The 16,387-nt window shown below is 56.3% G+C and overlaps 1 protein-coding gene across 9 annotated transcripts; it reads left to right on the top strand.

Annotated features, from left to right (window-relative positions):
• The first annotated feature begins 2 nt into the window (after positions 1-2).
• On the top strand, positions 3-15,221 carry LITAFD (LITAF domain containing). 9 transcript variants are annotated; one of them, XM_045993606.1, is made up of 10 exons: positions 3-292; positions 514-624; positions 2,685-2,801; positions 5,017-5,060; positions 5,177-5,281; positions 8,274-8,381; positions 11,752-11,923; positions 13,575-13,688; positions 14,737-14,881; positions 15,082-15,221. In XM_045993606.1, exons 5-10 carry the CDS (start codon positions 5,261-5,263, stop codon positions 15,188-15,190), a joined length of 669 nt encoding a protein of 222 aa, XP_045849562.1. In that variant the 5' UTR covers positions 3-292; positions 514-624; positions 2,685-2,801; positions 5,017-5,060; positions 5,177-5,260; the 3' UTR covers positions 15,191-15,221. The 9 variants fall into 9 exon arrangements, with proteins under 9 accessions (XP_045849562.1, XP_045849559.1, XP_045849560.1 ...); XM_045993603.1 differs by having other exon boundaries at positions 2,682-2,801; XM_045993604.1 differs by lacking the exon at positions 5,017-5,060.
• The last annotated feature ends 1,166 nt before the right edge of the window (positions 15,222-16,387 follow it).

The raw sequence follows: 16,387 nt of genomic DNA, 5'->3' as shown, positions 1-16,387 counted from the left end.
GAAGCGCGGCGCACGCGGCTGCGCCGGCGGGAGTTTTGGGTCTGCGCGCGGGACTGGGGAGGGCGCGGGACGCCGGGCGGGACGGGGAGCGCGGCCCCCTCGCCTCGCGGGGCAGCCGCGGGGGATGCCGCCCGTGCAACACGTCAGGTCGGAGAAGTCCCCTGAAGAGTGGAGGGCCTGTGCGGGTCCGGCCCGAAGCTGACCTTCGCTCCCGAATCCGGAAGGCCCCGGGCGCCTCCATCATGGCGGAGGGAGAGCGCTCCGGGAACGGCGAGGAGGAGAGAAAAGAGAGGTAGAAGGGAGACGAGCCAAGAACTGAAGGGAATTAAAGAGGGGGAGGAAAAGAAAGCAAAAAAAAAAAAAAAAAAAAAAAAGCAAAGGAAGAAAACGAAAACAAAAAGAGGGAAAGTTGTTGGTTTGTTCTTTTTTTTTTTTTTTTTAAATTTGCACCCTCTTGTAGAGTCCTTAAGTCCCGTGTCTGTGCAGGTGAATGACAAGACTCTCGTGTTACAGGAGAGGACACTGAGGCACAGAGAAGCGATACCTCCCTGCCCCCACCTGGTCACAACAAGTCGCAGCAAGAGGAGCCCCTAAGAGCAAGGCCAGTCCTGGACCGAGGCTCAGGTTGGTGGAAGGGGGGAGGCATCCCCGAGCTATCCTGGGACTCTGGGCCCTGCTGGAGCCCCCCAGCTCTGCCTGCCTCTCAGTGTCTCCCTGTCTCGCCGTCCTTTCCTCCTCTGATTGCCTACAAAGAGACCACTGAGGACGCAGCAAGAAGACAGCTGTCCGCAAGCCAGGACAGCCCTCCACCGGCAAGCAAATTGCTGGCACCCTGGTCTCGGACTTCCCAGGCTCCAGACCTGTGAGATGTCCATGTGTGTTGCTGGGCTACCCGGTCTGTGGTGTTTTGTTACCGAAGCAGGAACAGGCTTCCTGTTCCTGCTCAACTAACCACAGTCGCTGAGAATTTCACGCCCAAGTTTGGTGCACTTCTGGGCTACAGTCATTCACGGGGTGTGCTGCCCATGCCAGGCTCTGTTTGGGGTGCTGAGCGTCCAGAAGTTAGAAAGTGCCCACCCAGTACCCGCCCAGGAGGAGTCACCTCCTGTTGAGACAGCAGGCCCGTGGATAAGGAGGGTGCCAGGTGGTGCCCTGGATAAGCCTCCGTGGTTCAGTGAGGGCCCTGCCCTAGGCGCTGTCAGACAAGACAGGTCCCAGAAGGAGTTCTCTCTCCCAAACTGCCATGGCTTGAGCCTCCCGCGACCCGAAACATCAGCCCACCATTGTGGCCCCATCCCATGGCACTGAGCCAGCCACAGATGAGATCTGGCCTAACTTTTCTGCCCAATAAGGACCAATTAATTATCTATTCAGCCACCTGAGAAATATTTATTGCACCTGAGCTCTATTCCAAGCCTGGGACTAAACAAAACTCATGTGGGTCCTGTCCCCGCCCCAGAGTTATAGAGGGGAGGCAGGTGTTAAATCAGTAATCACAGTGGTATAAGATCCCGCTGTGCCCACAGCAGGGAGAGTCACCCAGGATGGAGAAGCCAGGAAAGGCTTCTCTGGAAAGTGCTGGCTGACCTGAGATCTTCTGGAAGATCAGTAATTAAGCAGATAAAGGAAAGGGCACTCCTGAGAGAGATTAGAGTAAATGCAAAGGTCCTGAGGCAGAGAGTGGTGGGGAGAGGGAGTGTGAGAGACTGAGGTACAGTGGCCAGAGCCAGAGTAGGCCTTAAGGGTGCTGACAGCCAGGGAAGGGACGGTCTAAGAGCAGGGATGAAGTGCAGAGTCCTCTATCTACCTGCCCCTAACCGCCCCCCACCCCAGTCCCTTCCCGCCATGACTGGGGCCTCTTCCGTCTCACCAGGAGGAACAGCCTCCTCCCATGACTTGTGCCCCCCCCCACCAGTATCAGTGTCCGTGCTTATTTTCTGTGCAGCAGCCAGAGTGAGCTTTCAAAAGCATAAATCCAACCATTGCTAAAGAAAAAATACTTACGACACTTGTTAAGACAGTGAGACTTTATTCTGGACTGTCTTGAAGGTGCAGGGACCACTGCTATGGGGGTTTGCACTGTGGGAGGGAGAGGGAGCTCAGCTCCAAATATCGCAAGGAAAAGTGGAGATTTACGGCCAAAGAGCAGGGTCAGCGAGCGGGAAATTGCTGGAAGGAAGTATGGGAGGGAAGGGGGGATTCTCGCTGAGCTGACCTAGCAGGATTCTTGCAGAAGACAGGCCAGGGCAATCAGACATCCCCTGGGAGGTGGCAGGGAATGAGGAATTTGGACAGATCCTGAGGGTAGGGAATTCTGGTTTAACCAGCTTGACAGGATTCTTGCCAAAACTGGACTCTACAAGGACAGGGTCAGAAGCTCAAGTTCAGGCCTAGTAGAGCTGAAGGCTCAGAGGGACCTCAGTAAAGTCTGGCCAGGGAGAGAATTTTTGTTACCATGTCCCGCCCCTTCTCAAAACCCTTCCACGACTCCCTGTTTCTCTTTAAATGAAAGCCAGACTCATCGGCTGCAACCTTCCAGATGGACTTGACATAAGAAAGTTCCAGTAAGGAGCAGGAGCAAGCTGGAGGGGTAGATCTGTGAGGTGGAAGAAGATGGGGGGGGCCGTGCCTGGGGTTGATGCTGCAGGCCTGGCGTCCTCAAGGACGGGGTGTCTCTTCAGCAGGTTCCCTCTCTCGGCACCTCCGTTTCTCATCTGTAAAATGGGGACAACACCTCTCGATGAAAGTCGTGTTGCAGAAGGGAGAGACCCCTGGATGCTTAGGACACAGCTGGATACATTGTAAGCATTGTTTGTTTTTTATTTGCTTTTTGAAACACTTCTTGCTTGACTCTAAGTGTCGCCCTAGTAATGACAGTAGCCGCAGGTTCTGCTCCCTACGATGTATCGGCCACACCACACGCCGTAATGGTGTCAGAGCTGGTGACCGGCGCACTTGAACTTCTTAAAGCCTTACCGCACCCAGAAGAATGGTCATCCCATTCTACGAATGGGGAAATGAGGCTCAGATCAGCAGTGCAGCTTACCCAAGGTCAAGCAGCACTAACTGGGACAGGCTGAGATCTGAATGTCGCCAGTGACACCCCAAGGTTCTCATTCTGCAGGCTGTTTAGGATGAAATTCCCTCCCCCAACCCAGGATATGTCACCCCACCTGACATCTCAGGGGGGTCTCCCTGGGCTGGAGCAGGGATGGGAGCTTGGGCTCTGGGAACACTTGCTTCTCCCTGCCTAGTGCTCCTTGTCTCTTTTTGGGCCACTACTTTCTGGACAGTCACTTCCCTGTTCCTGGTCTGCCTCCAGCCCCTGCCCCTCTGTGCAGCAGCCCCAAGCCATCTTATCAGGTCTCAGCATTCCCTGCCCAAACTCACGTCCCTCTGCTCACACCACTGCAACCCCACCGGCTACCTCAGGGCCTTTGCACGTGCTCTTCCCTCAGCTGGAAACTCTTCCCTAATGTCTTCCAAGGCTGCCTCTTTCTGGGCATTACACCTTAAAAGAGGGGACCCTCTGCCCCACCTGGAACAAAATGTGGTACTCCCTAAAGTGTGAGCTTCCCAGGGCGGGCGCCTTATCTGCCTCCCATAGTTTCATATGCCTGACACATGGTAGGTACCCAAGTACACGTTGAAGAAATATGGGCCACAGCAGGGTCACTGGATGCAGTGAAATCTGTCAGGATGGGGGCCTGACAGATGACTCGGTTTTCCTTTCTCTAAAATGGCAGCAGGAGAGGGTACAGTTGAGAAAGAGTTGGGTGGGGAGGCCAGTGGAGGGGTCCTGCCCTCAGCCCTGCTGCACCTGGGCTGACCCAGGCAGCCCTGGAGGCTGGAACCTGCTCAGGACGAGGTCCAAGTCAGCTGACCATGCCTGCTGGCCGAAGGAGGAAAAACGGGAGCCCACCTGTTAACACAGCCCACCCCAGATGCAGGAACACACACACACACACAAATACCTCCACGTGCAAACCTCTGCACACAAACAGCATGCAGATGAGCCCCGCCCCCCCAGACCCGTGTCTCAAGCAATGCCAGCATCTCCCCACACTCACACGCAGACAGAGGCGCGCATAACCACACGCCCCCACCCTACAGTTCCTGGGGCCGTTGCCCAGAGCCCAAGAGCCTTCTCTGTCTAGAAGATCCCCCTCTCCTCCTCCAGGCAGGCCTGGGGGCTCTGTCCCCGAGTTCTTAGGGCAGGGGATGGACGACAGCCACCCAGGAAAGCAGTGAGCCTGTCACCGTCACATCGAGGTGCCTGTTGTTCAATGCGAGGGCACCCAGGGCAGGAGAAACCCTGCTTTCCTTCCCTGGGCCCAGTAGGCAGGGGGCTTGGTCAAGGCGACTACAGCAGGGCACACCTCACGTTCCTCCAGCCCCCAGCGCACCCCAGGCTAGGCGGAAGAGAAAGCAGACTGGGTGATTGGCAGAGCTGGAGATTCAGCTCAGAGAGGTTAGGGGATGCCCCAGTTTGACCCAGCAAGCTCCTGCCCAGGCCTCCCGGCACCCCCGCAGAAAGAAGGGAGGGCTCCGGGGAAAGCCCCACCCCACACCTGCCCAAGAATGATACTTACAGCTCATTCCTCTGGAATCCTTTCTCCTCCCCTCACCTCCTTGCCCAAGCTGGGCCTTCTGGGAGCAGAGGATGAGCAGGAAGCAGGGCGGGGGAGTTGCACTGCCTTTTTTCTTTTTAAGCAGGCCACCGGCTGCAGAGCCTTATTGCTCAAGAAAATAACATAGACCAGAGAGGGTGCGTGAGGTGCCAAGGGTCACACAGCAGGAGAGGACCAGAGGGCTTCCCAGGACCCTCAGCTGCCAACACTCTTAGGCTCATTGCCATTCCTGGGATGGCCTGCCTCCTGCCCTGGCTTCTGTGGCCCTGCTTGTTATTGTCTTACTTATTAATGTTACTAATTGGTAATGCATTGCAAGCTTTCTATGTGCCAGGCACAGAGCTGGATTCTTCACATGGATATCTTTCATCCATTATTCATGCAGCAAAGCTTGACTGAGCATCTGCTGTGTCCAGGACACTGTGATAGGTACTGAAGAGACAGATGTGAACAAAATCAAGGAGGTCCCTGCTCTCAAAGAGCTGACGTTGTAGGAGCAGCAGATACCGATCGAGTAACCAGGTCCGTGAACCTGTTTGTTGCAGACGGAGCTCACCGGAAGAGCATTCGGAGCAGGAACAGCAAGTGCAAATGCCCAGGGGCAGGATGGAATAGAACAGAACATAAGCATGCAGAAGGGATCCGACAAGGTAAAACTGTCTCACGAAATCTTCCTAACACTCTTGGCAGCAAGGATTATTATCAGACGCATAGTGCGGAGAGGTGAAGATGCCTTCCCCGGGGTCACACACAGCCGCGAGTGACAGAACCCACACTTCAAATGCTTCCTCCTCTATGCTAGGCCTTATTCTGCGGGTGCAGAGGTAAAAAACGAACCAGCAAAAACCAGCCCTCCAGGAGCCCTGAGTCTGGTAGAGAGCTGATACTTACAGAGAGGCCCCAAGGAGCCCAGCCAGGCATCTTGGCTCCCTTGTGACGAGGCCCTATGTCTGGGTGCCAGGGACTGGGGTCTAAACCAGCTCCACCTCAGCCTGGCTGTGTGGCCTTCAGCTGGCCTCAGGCCCTCTCTCCTTCCAACCTGGCTGAGGGATTCAGGATAGGACAGGAGTCCTCAGTCCCAGGGCAGCCTTGGGGAGCACTGGACAAGCCCTGAAGGGAGGGTGACGGGAGCAGGGGGAAGGGACGCGATGGGGACATCTGTCAGTACAGAGCCCAGAGGGAGGAGGCCAGGCTGACTTGTGCAGCCTGATGCTGCCCCCTGGTGGCAGTCGCTGCGTCAGGGGGAGGATGCTGAGAGCCCCGCCCATCCGCTCGTTCACTCACTCTCAGAGGGCCCCAGTGCAGAGGCACAGCCTGGATCTCAACCCTGTGTGAGGGGGACCGCCATCCCCAAAATCCCTCAGGAAGCAGACTGTCCCCAGCCCTGACCCCCATCTGGCATGGCCTCAACCCTATGCAAAGACCCTGTTTCCTTGGGTAGGAAGATCCAGCAGATTTTAAGCCAGGTGAGGTGGACCGGATGAGAGCAGCAGCGGCTTGTTTGTTCCTTCCTTCACTCAGTCATTTGTACAGTCACACTACATTAATCGAGCACCTTCTGCATGCTGGGTGCTGGGGGATACAGCAAGACTCCAGTACGTACAGGGGCGTGCACAGGCTCCAGAGGACATGCCCCCACCCTGCCACGGGGCAGAAGAGGTGACAAAGAGCTGCCATCAGTGGGAGCAAAGGGGACTGGGCCCGTGGGCAGGAATGCCGGAGCAGGCGTTGCAAGACTCTGGGATGTGGGCATCACAGTTACTGGGAAGAGAGCGCGAGAGCGCGATCAGAGGGGCGGCTGAGGAGGTGGGGCGGGAGTCAGGCCCCCACCAGAGAGGTGGTGCTCATGATGACATCTTTGTGGGAGTTAAGGAAGCGCTTCCTCGGGTTGCCTTTTTCCCATTAGCTGAGAAAGGGTTGTAGTAGTGCACAAATCTCTTGTGCTCATGATGTCTGGGGGACCTGGTAGGCCATGCACCCCCGCCTGTGTACCCGGACTCCCCCCACCGTTTGAATATGGCACCTTTGCACTTACCACTCGTCACAGCTGGCACCCTGTGAGCAGCTGATATTTGGGAGGAGGCTGACCTCGTTAAGGAGGAAGATGTGCAGCCTGAGAGCGCAGTATAGTCTCTCCCTCCCGGTTCCCTGGGGGAGCAACCCAACCTCTGGAATAACCGTGGCCAGCAGGTGGCGCTGTGGGAGCCGGCCTCTGTAATAACGGCATCAGATGGTGCTGTGGGAGCCAACCTCTAGAATAACCGTGGCCAGCAGGTGGCGCTGTGGGACCTAGCCGCTGAAATAACCATGGCCAGCGGGTGGCGCTGTGGGACCCAGCCGCTGGAATAACGGTGGCCAGCAGGTGGCGCTGTGGGCTCCCGGGAACTGTTGTATTGCTGCCTGCATGTATGATACACATTCAAAGCAGATGCTCACTGAGCACTTACTATTCTCTATTTCTCCATACAGTAGATTGTAGCGCCGGTCCCCATTCTCCCTCCCAATGACACTTGTCGTGTAGCTGCGTTCCCATCACAAAAGGGAGACGTGCACCGTTCTTCCTAGGAATGAAAGCTCCCCACAGCCACTAGGTTTCAGTACCCATAGTTAATGCAAACAGCAGAAACCCAGTGGTCTACTTCCGCCCCAATTCCAGAGTCCTGCACAGGGAGATCGGGTTGACCTAACCCGGGTCAGGCTTCCACCAGATTCCATCAGCCTTGGCGGTAGAGGAGCAGATCGCTGCTGCCCCTGCGTGGGGTGGGCAGAGATCTCAGAGAGTGGTCCTGTGGATCAGGTGTGATTTTGCCCATAAATTCTACAGCACTGTGCTGCCTCATTTAAGTCCGTCTGCTCTGTACAGTTTTGCCGTCAAACTGACATACAAGTTATATTTGTTTTTGTTTTCCTCTTTTAGAGAGTTCTTTTTTCCTTTCATCTACTTTTTGCCCTCTCCCAATTTTATTGTAAAAAAAAAAATGTGCAAGCATGCAGAGAAGTGGAAGTGATGGTGAACACCCCCAGACTCACCACCTCGATTCTGCAGCTGTCACCGTTTTGCAAGGTTCGTTTTTGCACAGAGGCATCCAAGAATCCATCAACCCTTCTTACCTTCCGGTGACTTTATTTTTTATTTTTTATTTTTTTTAAATATTTTATTTATTTATTTGACAGAGAGAGAGATCACAAGTAGGCGGAGAGGCAGGCAGAGAGGGAGAAACAGGCTCCCCACTGAGCAGAGAGCCCGATGCAGGGCTCGATCCCAGGACCCTGAGATCATGACCTGAGCCGAAGGCAGAGGCTTAAACCACTGAGCCACCCAGGCGCCCCCCTTCCCGTGACTTTAAAAGTGAGCTGCAGATGGCCGTACACTTTGCTCCTAAACACTTCGGCTCCCATAGGCCACTAACTAGAATTCAGTGTCTGTCTGCAGCTTTTGAAAACGTTTGTCAGGAAGGATACAAATCTCAGCGTACCACTCCATGAGCTTTGACAAGTGCGTGCACCTATGTGGTGCCAACCCCTGCCAAGGCATGGGACGTCTTTACCAGCCCAGAGTTCCCTCAAGCCCTTTCTGTTCCTGAGTCCACACCCCTGTTGGCAAGCACTGTCTGACTGCTTCTGTGATGCGTGTCTTACCAGGAAGCCCATCGAAATGGGACCACACAGTACGCACACCTGCGGAAGCTGCTTTCACGTGACGCGTTTGCAGTTCATTTATGTGGTTGTGTGAAGGATGCCTTCTCCTTGGTGAGTAGTCGTCCAGCCTGGGAATATCCCACAGTTTATCCGTTCTCTTGTTTATGAGCACCAGAGTGGTTTCCAGGTTTTTTTTTAGAGAGGGGGAGGTGGAAGAGGCAAAGGGAGGAGGAAAGAGAGAATCTTAAGCCCCAGCATGGGGCTTGATCTCATGACGGTGGGATCATGACTTGAGCTGAGTTGGACACTGAACTGACCGAGCCACCCAGGTGCCCGGTTTGAGGCTATCTTAAATAAAACTGCTAGGACTCTCTTCTTACGGACATGTCTCCTTTCTCCCGAGGAAACGCCTAGACACGATGTATCTGGGTCATAGGATAGGTTTAGGGTTAGGTTTGCAAGAAGCTTCCAGACTGTGTGCTCCTACCGATGACAGATGATGAAAATTTGGGGTTTTTTTACTGTGTTAACAGTCCAGGGGTACAAGTCCCAGGAGTTTGGATAAATGAGTACAGTTATGTAGTCACGGCCGTCATCTTTCCATCATTTTATCAAGTTCTCTTGTGCCCTTTGCAGTCAACCTTCCACTCTCCAGCCCAGAAGCAACCTCTGTTTTGAGTTCCCTCCCTGGAGCTTAGCTTGGTCTGCGTTAGAACCCTAAACAAATAGAATCAGCAGTTAATGTACTATTTGAGGTCAGGTTTTATTGTTGTGGTTTTGTTTTGTTTTGCTCAAAATCTTTTTTAAGATTTTATTTGTTCATTTGAGAAAGAGAGAGAGAACATGAGAGGGGAGAAGGTCAGAGGGAGAAGCAGACTCCCTGCAGAGCCAGGAGCCTGATGCGGGACTCGATCCTGGGACTCCGGGATCACGACCTGGGCTGAAAGCAGTGGCCTAACCAACTGAGCCACCCAGGCGCCCCACTCAAAATCATTTTTGACACATACGCCTCCTGCCGAGAAGATTGTAATTCCTTTTTGTGTTGAGCAGCGTTGCCTTGTATAAATGCCTATCCACTCATTATTCCCACTTGTCTGGGCTTCTAAATTCTGGCGATGAGGAAGACAGCTACTGTGAATCTTCTTGCTGGGTCTTTCTTTGGACGTGTGTCTTTCTCTCTCCTGGCCAGAAGTCTTGGGAGCGGAATTGCTGATCACAGGCGGGCTTGTGTTTACCTTTGTAAGAAACTGCAGCCTTCCAAAGTGACGCGTCATTTCACGCTCGCACCAGCAGCATATGAGGTTACCCGTTGTTGACAATTAGGATTGTCCGTTTTTAAAAATTTAACCGGGGGTCCCTACGGTTTTCACATTTCCCGGGTGGCCAGTGACGCCAGATGCCTTCTCATGAGTCTACTATGCCACACCTGTATTCTCTTTTGTGAAGTGTCTGCTTCGGTCTTGTCTTTTTTTTTAAGATTTTATTTATTTATTTGACAGAGATCACAAGTAGGCAAAGAGGCAGGCAGAGAGGAAGGGAAGCAGGCTCCCTGCTGAGCAGAGAGCCCAATGCTGGGCTCAATCCCAGGACCCTGGGATCATGACCTGAGCCAAAGGCAGAGGCTTTAACCCACTGAGCCACCCAGATGCCCCCGGTCTTTTAAATTTTTTTTTTTAACATTTTATTTCTTTATTTGAGAGTGAGAGAGGAGGAGCGGGGAGAGGGTTAGAGGGAGAAGGAGATTCCCCCCCACCAACCAGGGAGCCCTGATGCTGGGCTCGATCCCTGGACTCTGGGATCACAACCTGAGCTGAAGGCAGACGCTTAACCAGGTGACTGAGCCACCCGGGCACCCGTTTGGGTCTTCTGTCCACTTCTACATTGAATTTTTAAAACTGCTCCGTTGGAGTTCTTTTATTTACTGGCTACCTGTACGGCTACTACTTCCTGCCTGCGGCAACGCTTTTTTCCTTCCCCCACGGTGTCTTTTGAAGAGCAGGTGCTTTGATGAAGTCGTCTTTCAAGTTTTTCTTTTTATGGCTTGTGCTTTGTGTCCCGTGAAAGAAATCTTGATATACAGCCGCATTTGTTTGTTTTCCGTTGCCGTCCGTTGTTCACTGTTGCTTTTTGCTTTTGTCCGTGCTTCCTTTTAAATTAGTAAAAGGAATGATAGGGTTCCAGAGTCAAACCTGCAAAGCAAGGTGTGGAGAGAACCTGCTTCGCCCTCCCCCCCCCCAACTCCCTCAGCATCAACCTTTAGTGTTTAAAACTCGTTCTTTTGTTCCGTCTTGGGCATTTTTGTTTGTATTTACTTAATCAATAGATGTTTATTGAGTGTTCCTGTGTAACAAGTGGTGAGGGTCATCTTGGAAATATGTATACCCCTCCCTGTCTCTCTACGTGCGCACGCACAGTGTGTGTGATTGTTCTTGCGTAGTTAGAGTTGTATATAACTTCTTCGTTTTTTAGCGGTGTGTCCTGGAGAGACTACCCCATAGTCATTTATGAAATGTGTTCTCTTTTCTCTCTCCTCCTCTCCTCTTTGCTTCCTTTATTTTGGGTGGTTTCAGAGTAGCTGTGCGTGGACGTTTGGGTTTTGAGTCTTTCCTGCCCTCACCAGCCCTGTGCCAATGTCACTTGGTACTTTTGCTGGTCTTTGGGATGGACTTGTAGGAAGTGTTACCGGGTCCTGTGGGAAGACCCGTCTCCCCGAGACTCACCATAACGTTTGGTCTCTGTCATTTTGTGACAGAGTTTAGTGCCCGGACACACAGCCCTCCCTTCGTGCCTTTGTTGGCACAAATCCTGGCCTTGGTCTCACTGGCCGTGACCCCTAAAGCCCCGAAGCAGCTCCGGACACACGGCTGCCTCCTGCAATTGGGAGTGTGTCTTCTGGGCTCTTCTGGCCAGTGATCATTTTGCGGTAATAACCCCAGCCTGGCTTCATTCTCGGCGCCTGACGTGCATTTCATCTGATCTCCTCACCGTCCTGTACGGCAGCATCTGGCTGCCATTTTACAGCTGAGGAAGCCAGGGGACGGCAGGTCGGCAACAGTTGGCATCTGGCCCAAACTCGCACAGCTCCGCAGGCGAGGGAGGTAGTGGGGCTTGTGTGCAGACACCACGTCTGTGTGTGCGCGTGTGTACGTAGTTGTGTCCGTAGGCCTCCATACATTTCTCGGTAACAGGATGCCAACGTCCACACTGCTGGCTCTTGGCACCCAGCAGGATGACCGCCTCAAAGCAGAATCGCTAGCACTCGTTGGAGTCCTATGTTTAAGTCTCTGGATTGGTGTCCCCTGCCCCTGACCCCCGCACTCTGGGAACTCGGGGCTGGATTCGGCTGGGCCTCCAAGAAGGGCTGCCTCCGAGAGCTGCTCACCCCGGCCCTGGGAGCCGCCCCGCCCTCCCGCAGAGAGGAGCCAGAGCCCAGCCCTCGGCCACTGTGAGGGCGCACATCACAATGGCTGTTCCGCCCAAGCCAGGCCTGGCAGGAGGTGGCAGGGGGCCCACACTCTTGGTCCGAGGACAACCAGGCATCATGGGGACTCGAGACAAGCGCTCGGCCGCTCAGAACCCGGAACCCGACCCTGCCCGGATACCGTTGCTGGAACACAGGACGCCTGGAGCACCAAGATGGAACGCTCCCCAAGGTGAGAGTCCCCCCCACCCAGCTCCGGGTGACAGGCTGGCTTTGGGGCCCACAGAAAGCAGGAGAGGAGGCTCTGAGTCCTCTTGCTCAGCTGGGGGCTGAATCCTGGCCTCCTGCTGTCCCTCACCAACCTGGGGACCGTGTGCCCCAACGTGGGACAAAGTGGGGTCTCCATCATCCCATGTCCTCTCTTAAAACTGTTAAAAAGTCAAGGAAGAAGAAAAATAGCTCCCTCGTAGCAGGTACGACCTGCCCCTGCTGCCCCCCCCCCCCCACGGCCAGACAGCCCAGATTGGCAGGGGTGGCCTTTCAGGGGTCCTGGCCCTGCTGATGAGATCTTGGCCAAGTCACAATCTCTTTGGATCCATTTCTGTCTGGAAAATGGGCGACAGGATTAAGAGCTGGTTGGTGTAGGGCTGGCAGCTGCTCAGTCCCTGTGAGGCCAGGTGACTGGTTACTTCCTCCCTGGCCTTTGCTTTTCTCACCTATGAAATGGGTACAAAGCCCAGCAGGTGGGGCTGCTGGGGGTACCTGTCCCCAGGATTCTAGTCTGTGTGGCGGCAGTGAGGAGGGGCTTCCTGTGCTCCGGCTGCCGCCACTGGGGGGGATCCCGGCTGCCCCCTTCGAGCCGCGAGGCCCCTCACCTGGGAGAGGCAGGTCCCCATGTGAAGGGTCCGTGTGCTTCCCCATAGACACACATGGACCCCCCACCTGTGGACCACACGGTCATGATGATGATGGGGTTCCCATCTCCCCCCTCCCCGACTACACTCTAGGTTTCCGGATCCCAGAATTCCGTGTCCAGACAGCCTTGCCCCTGCCTCGGGGACCGGCCACAGGCTGGGGGCCAGGTTGACAGCCACATGGGGTGCAAGGCCCCCTGTGGGGCAGACGGGAACGAGGGTGGGACCAGTGTGGGCGGGCGTAGGGTCCTACACGCAGGAGCTGAGACACTGCCCCCCTTGGAGCTGTCCTGTCCGGAGGCTTAACACGCCGTGGCATGTGCTCTGGAGATGGGTATGCTCGACTTTCATACCTGCTGGGGGACCTCGGGCCAGTTACTTAACCCCTCTGAGCCTGGTCTCCCCACCTGCAAAACTGCAGTGGTACCACGCAGCCCCCTCACTGGTGTGCCGGCAAGTCAATGCAGTGAGGCGCGTGCAAAGGGTCAGCTGAGGTGGGCACAGAACCAATGCTCAAGATTTTTTTTTTTTTTAAGATTCTATTTTATTAATTTATTTGACAGAGCCCCAGTGGGCAGAGCAGCAGGGAGAGGCAGCAGGCTCTCCGCTGAGCAGGGAGCCTGACCGACCCTGGGATCATGACCTGACCCACAGGCAGACGCCTAACCAACTGAGCTTCCTTTTTGGGAGATGATGGGCCCGGTGCTCTCTGGATCCTCAGCTTCGTGGCCGTGTCTCCAGGAAGCTCTTCTATCCCAGGACCCGCGGACACGCGGAGCCAGGAACGTCTGGGTTCAACCCCGGCTGCCCCATCTGTGCTGTTCGGCCACTGGTGTTCACTCCTCCAGGCCTCAGCTTGCCCTCCTGTGAAGTGGGCGACGTCCTCGGGCTGGCCCCAGTGTCAGCTTGGCGCCTGGCATGCAGGAAGCCCTGGTATCTGAGGGTACGTTTCCTTCCTCTCTCCCAAAGGGCCGCCGCGGCCACCGCCTCAGCCCCCGCCTCAGCCCCCGCCTCCGCCTCCGCCTCCAGGAACTCACGTTCTTCCCCCGATGTACATGCAAGGCCCCCCGGGGATTCAGCCAGGTGAGTGCCTTTACCCTGTCCCCCCTCACGTTCCTGGGCTCAGACTCAGCCCGCCCTGGCCCCTTGCCGAGACTCTGCCCCACCAGCACCTCCTCTCCGATGGGAAGTCGGGGGTGGCGGGGGCTGGTCCACGGTGGGCACTCGGGAAGGGCTCTGGGAGTGAAATCTTGGTGAGATTTCACCTGCCCCCCCCACAACCAGAGCAGAAGAGAGCCCCCCGCCCCGCCCCCACCCAGGTTCACGAGTGTGCTCGGGACTTGAGAACACTTCAGAGGTCTCCAAGGGGGGAGCGCTGTGGGGCTGGGCTGTGCGTTCCCGTGGACAGGATGGAGAAGACCCCCGCGGAGCCAGAGACCATTAGGGACGCGCATACCAGCCGTGCGGTTCCGGAGCTCCAAGTGCCCGCTCCCCCTCCCCTCCGGCGCCAGAGGCCACAAGCTGCAGAGAGCTGTCCGGCCCAGACCCTGAGTCCGTGGCCGGAACACTAAAGCTCACCGGGACTGTTCCCTTAACAAAGTGAGCCGCCAGAGCCCTTTCTCCACACACCCAAGACTGCAGAAATGGCCGTGGTGTTTAAATAGCTAGACACCTCTTTCTGCCCCACTGTGCAAATGCAAGAGGACACGAGAATGCCAACAGGTTCTCGGTTTTGTCTTCCTGCCGCACTTCACCAAGGGGTTGGAGCTTTCTACCTAGGGCAGGGATTCCAGAGCCACTCTCGCTGTCACGGACGCCCCGGAAAGGGGACGGTGCAGCATGCTGTCCGGGGGGCTTGCTGACCTGTAGGGGCTGGGTTTAAACCCAGAGATGCTCCCAAATTTCCTGGGTGCCCTGACATGGGGTGTCTTGACGGAGGCAGGCCCCTGGGTCCCGAAGGCTGGTGACAGTGGGTGGTGGGACATGGGGCTGAGACCAAGCCAGAGCCCACACGGGGGTCCTTGGGCACTCGGGAGCACGGAGAACCCGCAGGAGGGCCCGGCCGGCAGTGGACACTAGGGAGGGCAAGGCGGCGGCTGGGGTCTGAGCTGCCCCTCCCCCCCGTCCCCAGCAGTATTCACCAGCTTGCCTAGGATGGGGACTGCCACTCCCATACGGTCCATATGTCAGTACTGCGGGAACTACGTCATCACAGTGACCACCCCGGTCCCAGGGGTCCTCACCTGGATGCTGTGTACGGGCCTCTTCGTGTTTGGGTGAGTGCCCCCCCAGCCTCCGCAGGGGCGCGGAGCATCCCAGGCATCGGGCCTGTAGGGTTGGGGGGGCAGCCATGGGGCATGGACAGGCAGGGTCCAGCCCCCCTGGGGACGGCGGGGTAGGAGTAAGGCCAGAGGGGACCCGTGGGGAGACCCCCAGGGCTGCCCCTCCCCCCACCCCGCTGCTGCTGACGCTGCAGGTGCTTCCTGGGCTGCTGCTTCCTCCCCTTCTGTGTGGACGGCTTGATGGACGTGAAGCACACGTGCCCCGTGTGCCGACAGGAGCTCTTCCGCTACCACCGCCTGTGAACATGCACAAAATAAACGTCCACTGAGTGCCCGTCGTGTGCGTGTGGCCTGCTGGGGTCCCTCCTGCCCCGGGGGCTTGCACAGAGAGCTCAGCTGGTGCTCAGGTAGCCACGGGGAGTGAGGTAAGCCCCCAGGCTCCCCAGGACGCATCTGACCCCGTAGAAACTGCAGAGCACGGAACTCCTCCTTCCCAGCCCCTTCCTGTCAGCTCGAGCTTCGGCATCTCTGAACGTCTCCGCACCTCCAGCCGGGGGTGGGGCTGTGTGCGCGTGAGCGTGTATGCTTGGGACAGGTGCAGGATCCCCTCTGGTGACACGGTGTCTGCAGGGGCCAGGGTGGGGCTGGGGAGAGCCTAGAGGGAAATCTGGGGCACGACAAAGGAGCTTTTGCTTTTAAAGATTTTGTTTTCAGTTGATCTCTGTAGCTGCTGTGGAGCTCGAGCTCACAACCCGAGAGCCTGCTCATCGGACTGAGCCGGCCAGGTGTCCCCGCGAGGGAATTCTATTTTGCAAAATAAGATGAATGTTACTCACCCACCTTTTCAGGGAAAATGGATTTCCTATAGAAGCGGGAGGGAAGTGAGTGAATTAGAGGGCAGGAGAGAAAATGAACTGAGGGTCCCTCTTAGGAGTTAAATTAAAAAAAAAACAAAAACATAAAACTAGTTGCTGTGATGCTCCCTCTCCAGCCTTTAGCTGCGGACGCGCAGGCAGGGGGGCCTCCACGCCAGCAACCAGGAGCTGCAGAGCCCGAGCGCGTGTGACACACTGGGCACACGCAGTACCTGGGGACCCGTCTCATCCAGACGGGGGTGGGGGAGGGCGCCGGGAGAGCCCAGGGAGACAACACGGGGCCACCCACCTGGGCTCCGCATCTGCAGGCGCCGGCGGGACATAATGTCGGTGAGCAGCAGCCGGCAAGACAGGCCAGGCTGCCGGCCAGCACCCCCAGGAGCAGTCTTCTCCGGGACTGGGCCCGTCTTGGGTCTGTAGGAGCTCCACACCCGCGTGGAGTCGCCCGGGCCCGGCTCTGCGGTGGCAGCCAAGGCTGGACGCACCTGCAGACCTCACCCCGAGGGCGGCGTTCGGTCCCGCGCTCAACGAGCAGCTTGCTGGCTTGCACCGGGATTCCCGGGTGGGCCGGCAGACAGGAACAGCCCGTCCTAGGACAGGTTCACCGTGCATGCGGCGCCGCTCA

This window comes from Meles meles, chromosome 21 (genome assembly GCF_922984935.1).
Source record: "Meles meles chromosome 21, mMelMel3.1 paternal haplotype, whole genome shotgun sequence".
Taxonomy (NCBI): Eukaryota; Metazoa; Chordata; class Mammalia; order Carnivora; family Mustelidae; genus Meles; species Meles meles.
This window is presented reverse-complemented; position numbering and strand designations above follow the sequence as displayed.

Coding starts and splice junctions, on each gene's coding strand:
- LITAFD (XM_045993607.1), top strand. CDS start 5,261: ATGCAGAAGGGATCCGACAAG. Junction 5,282..8,273: donor TGCAGAAGGGATCCGACAAG/GTAAAACTGTCT, acceptor GTGTCTTACCAG/GAAGCCCATCGAAATGGGAC. Junction 14,882..15,081: donor ACGGGCCTCTTCGTGTTTGG/GTGAGTGCCCCC, acceptor CTGACGCTGCAG/GTGCTTCCTGGGCTGCTGCT.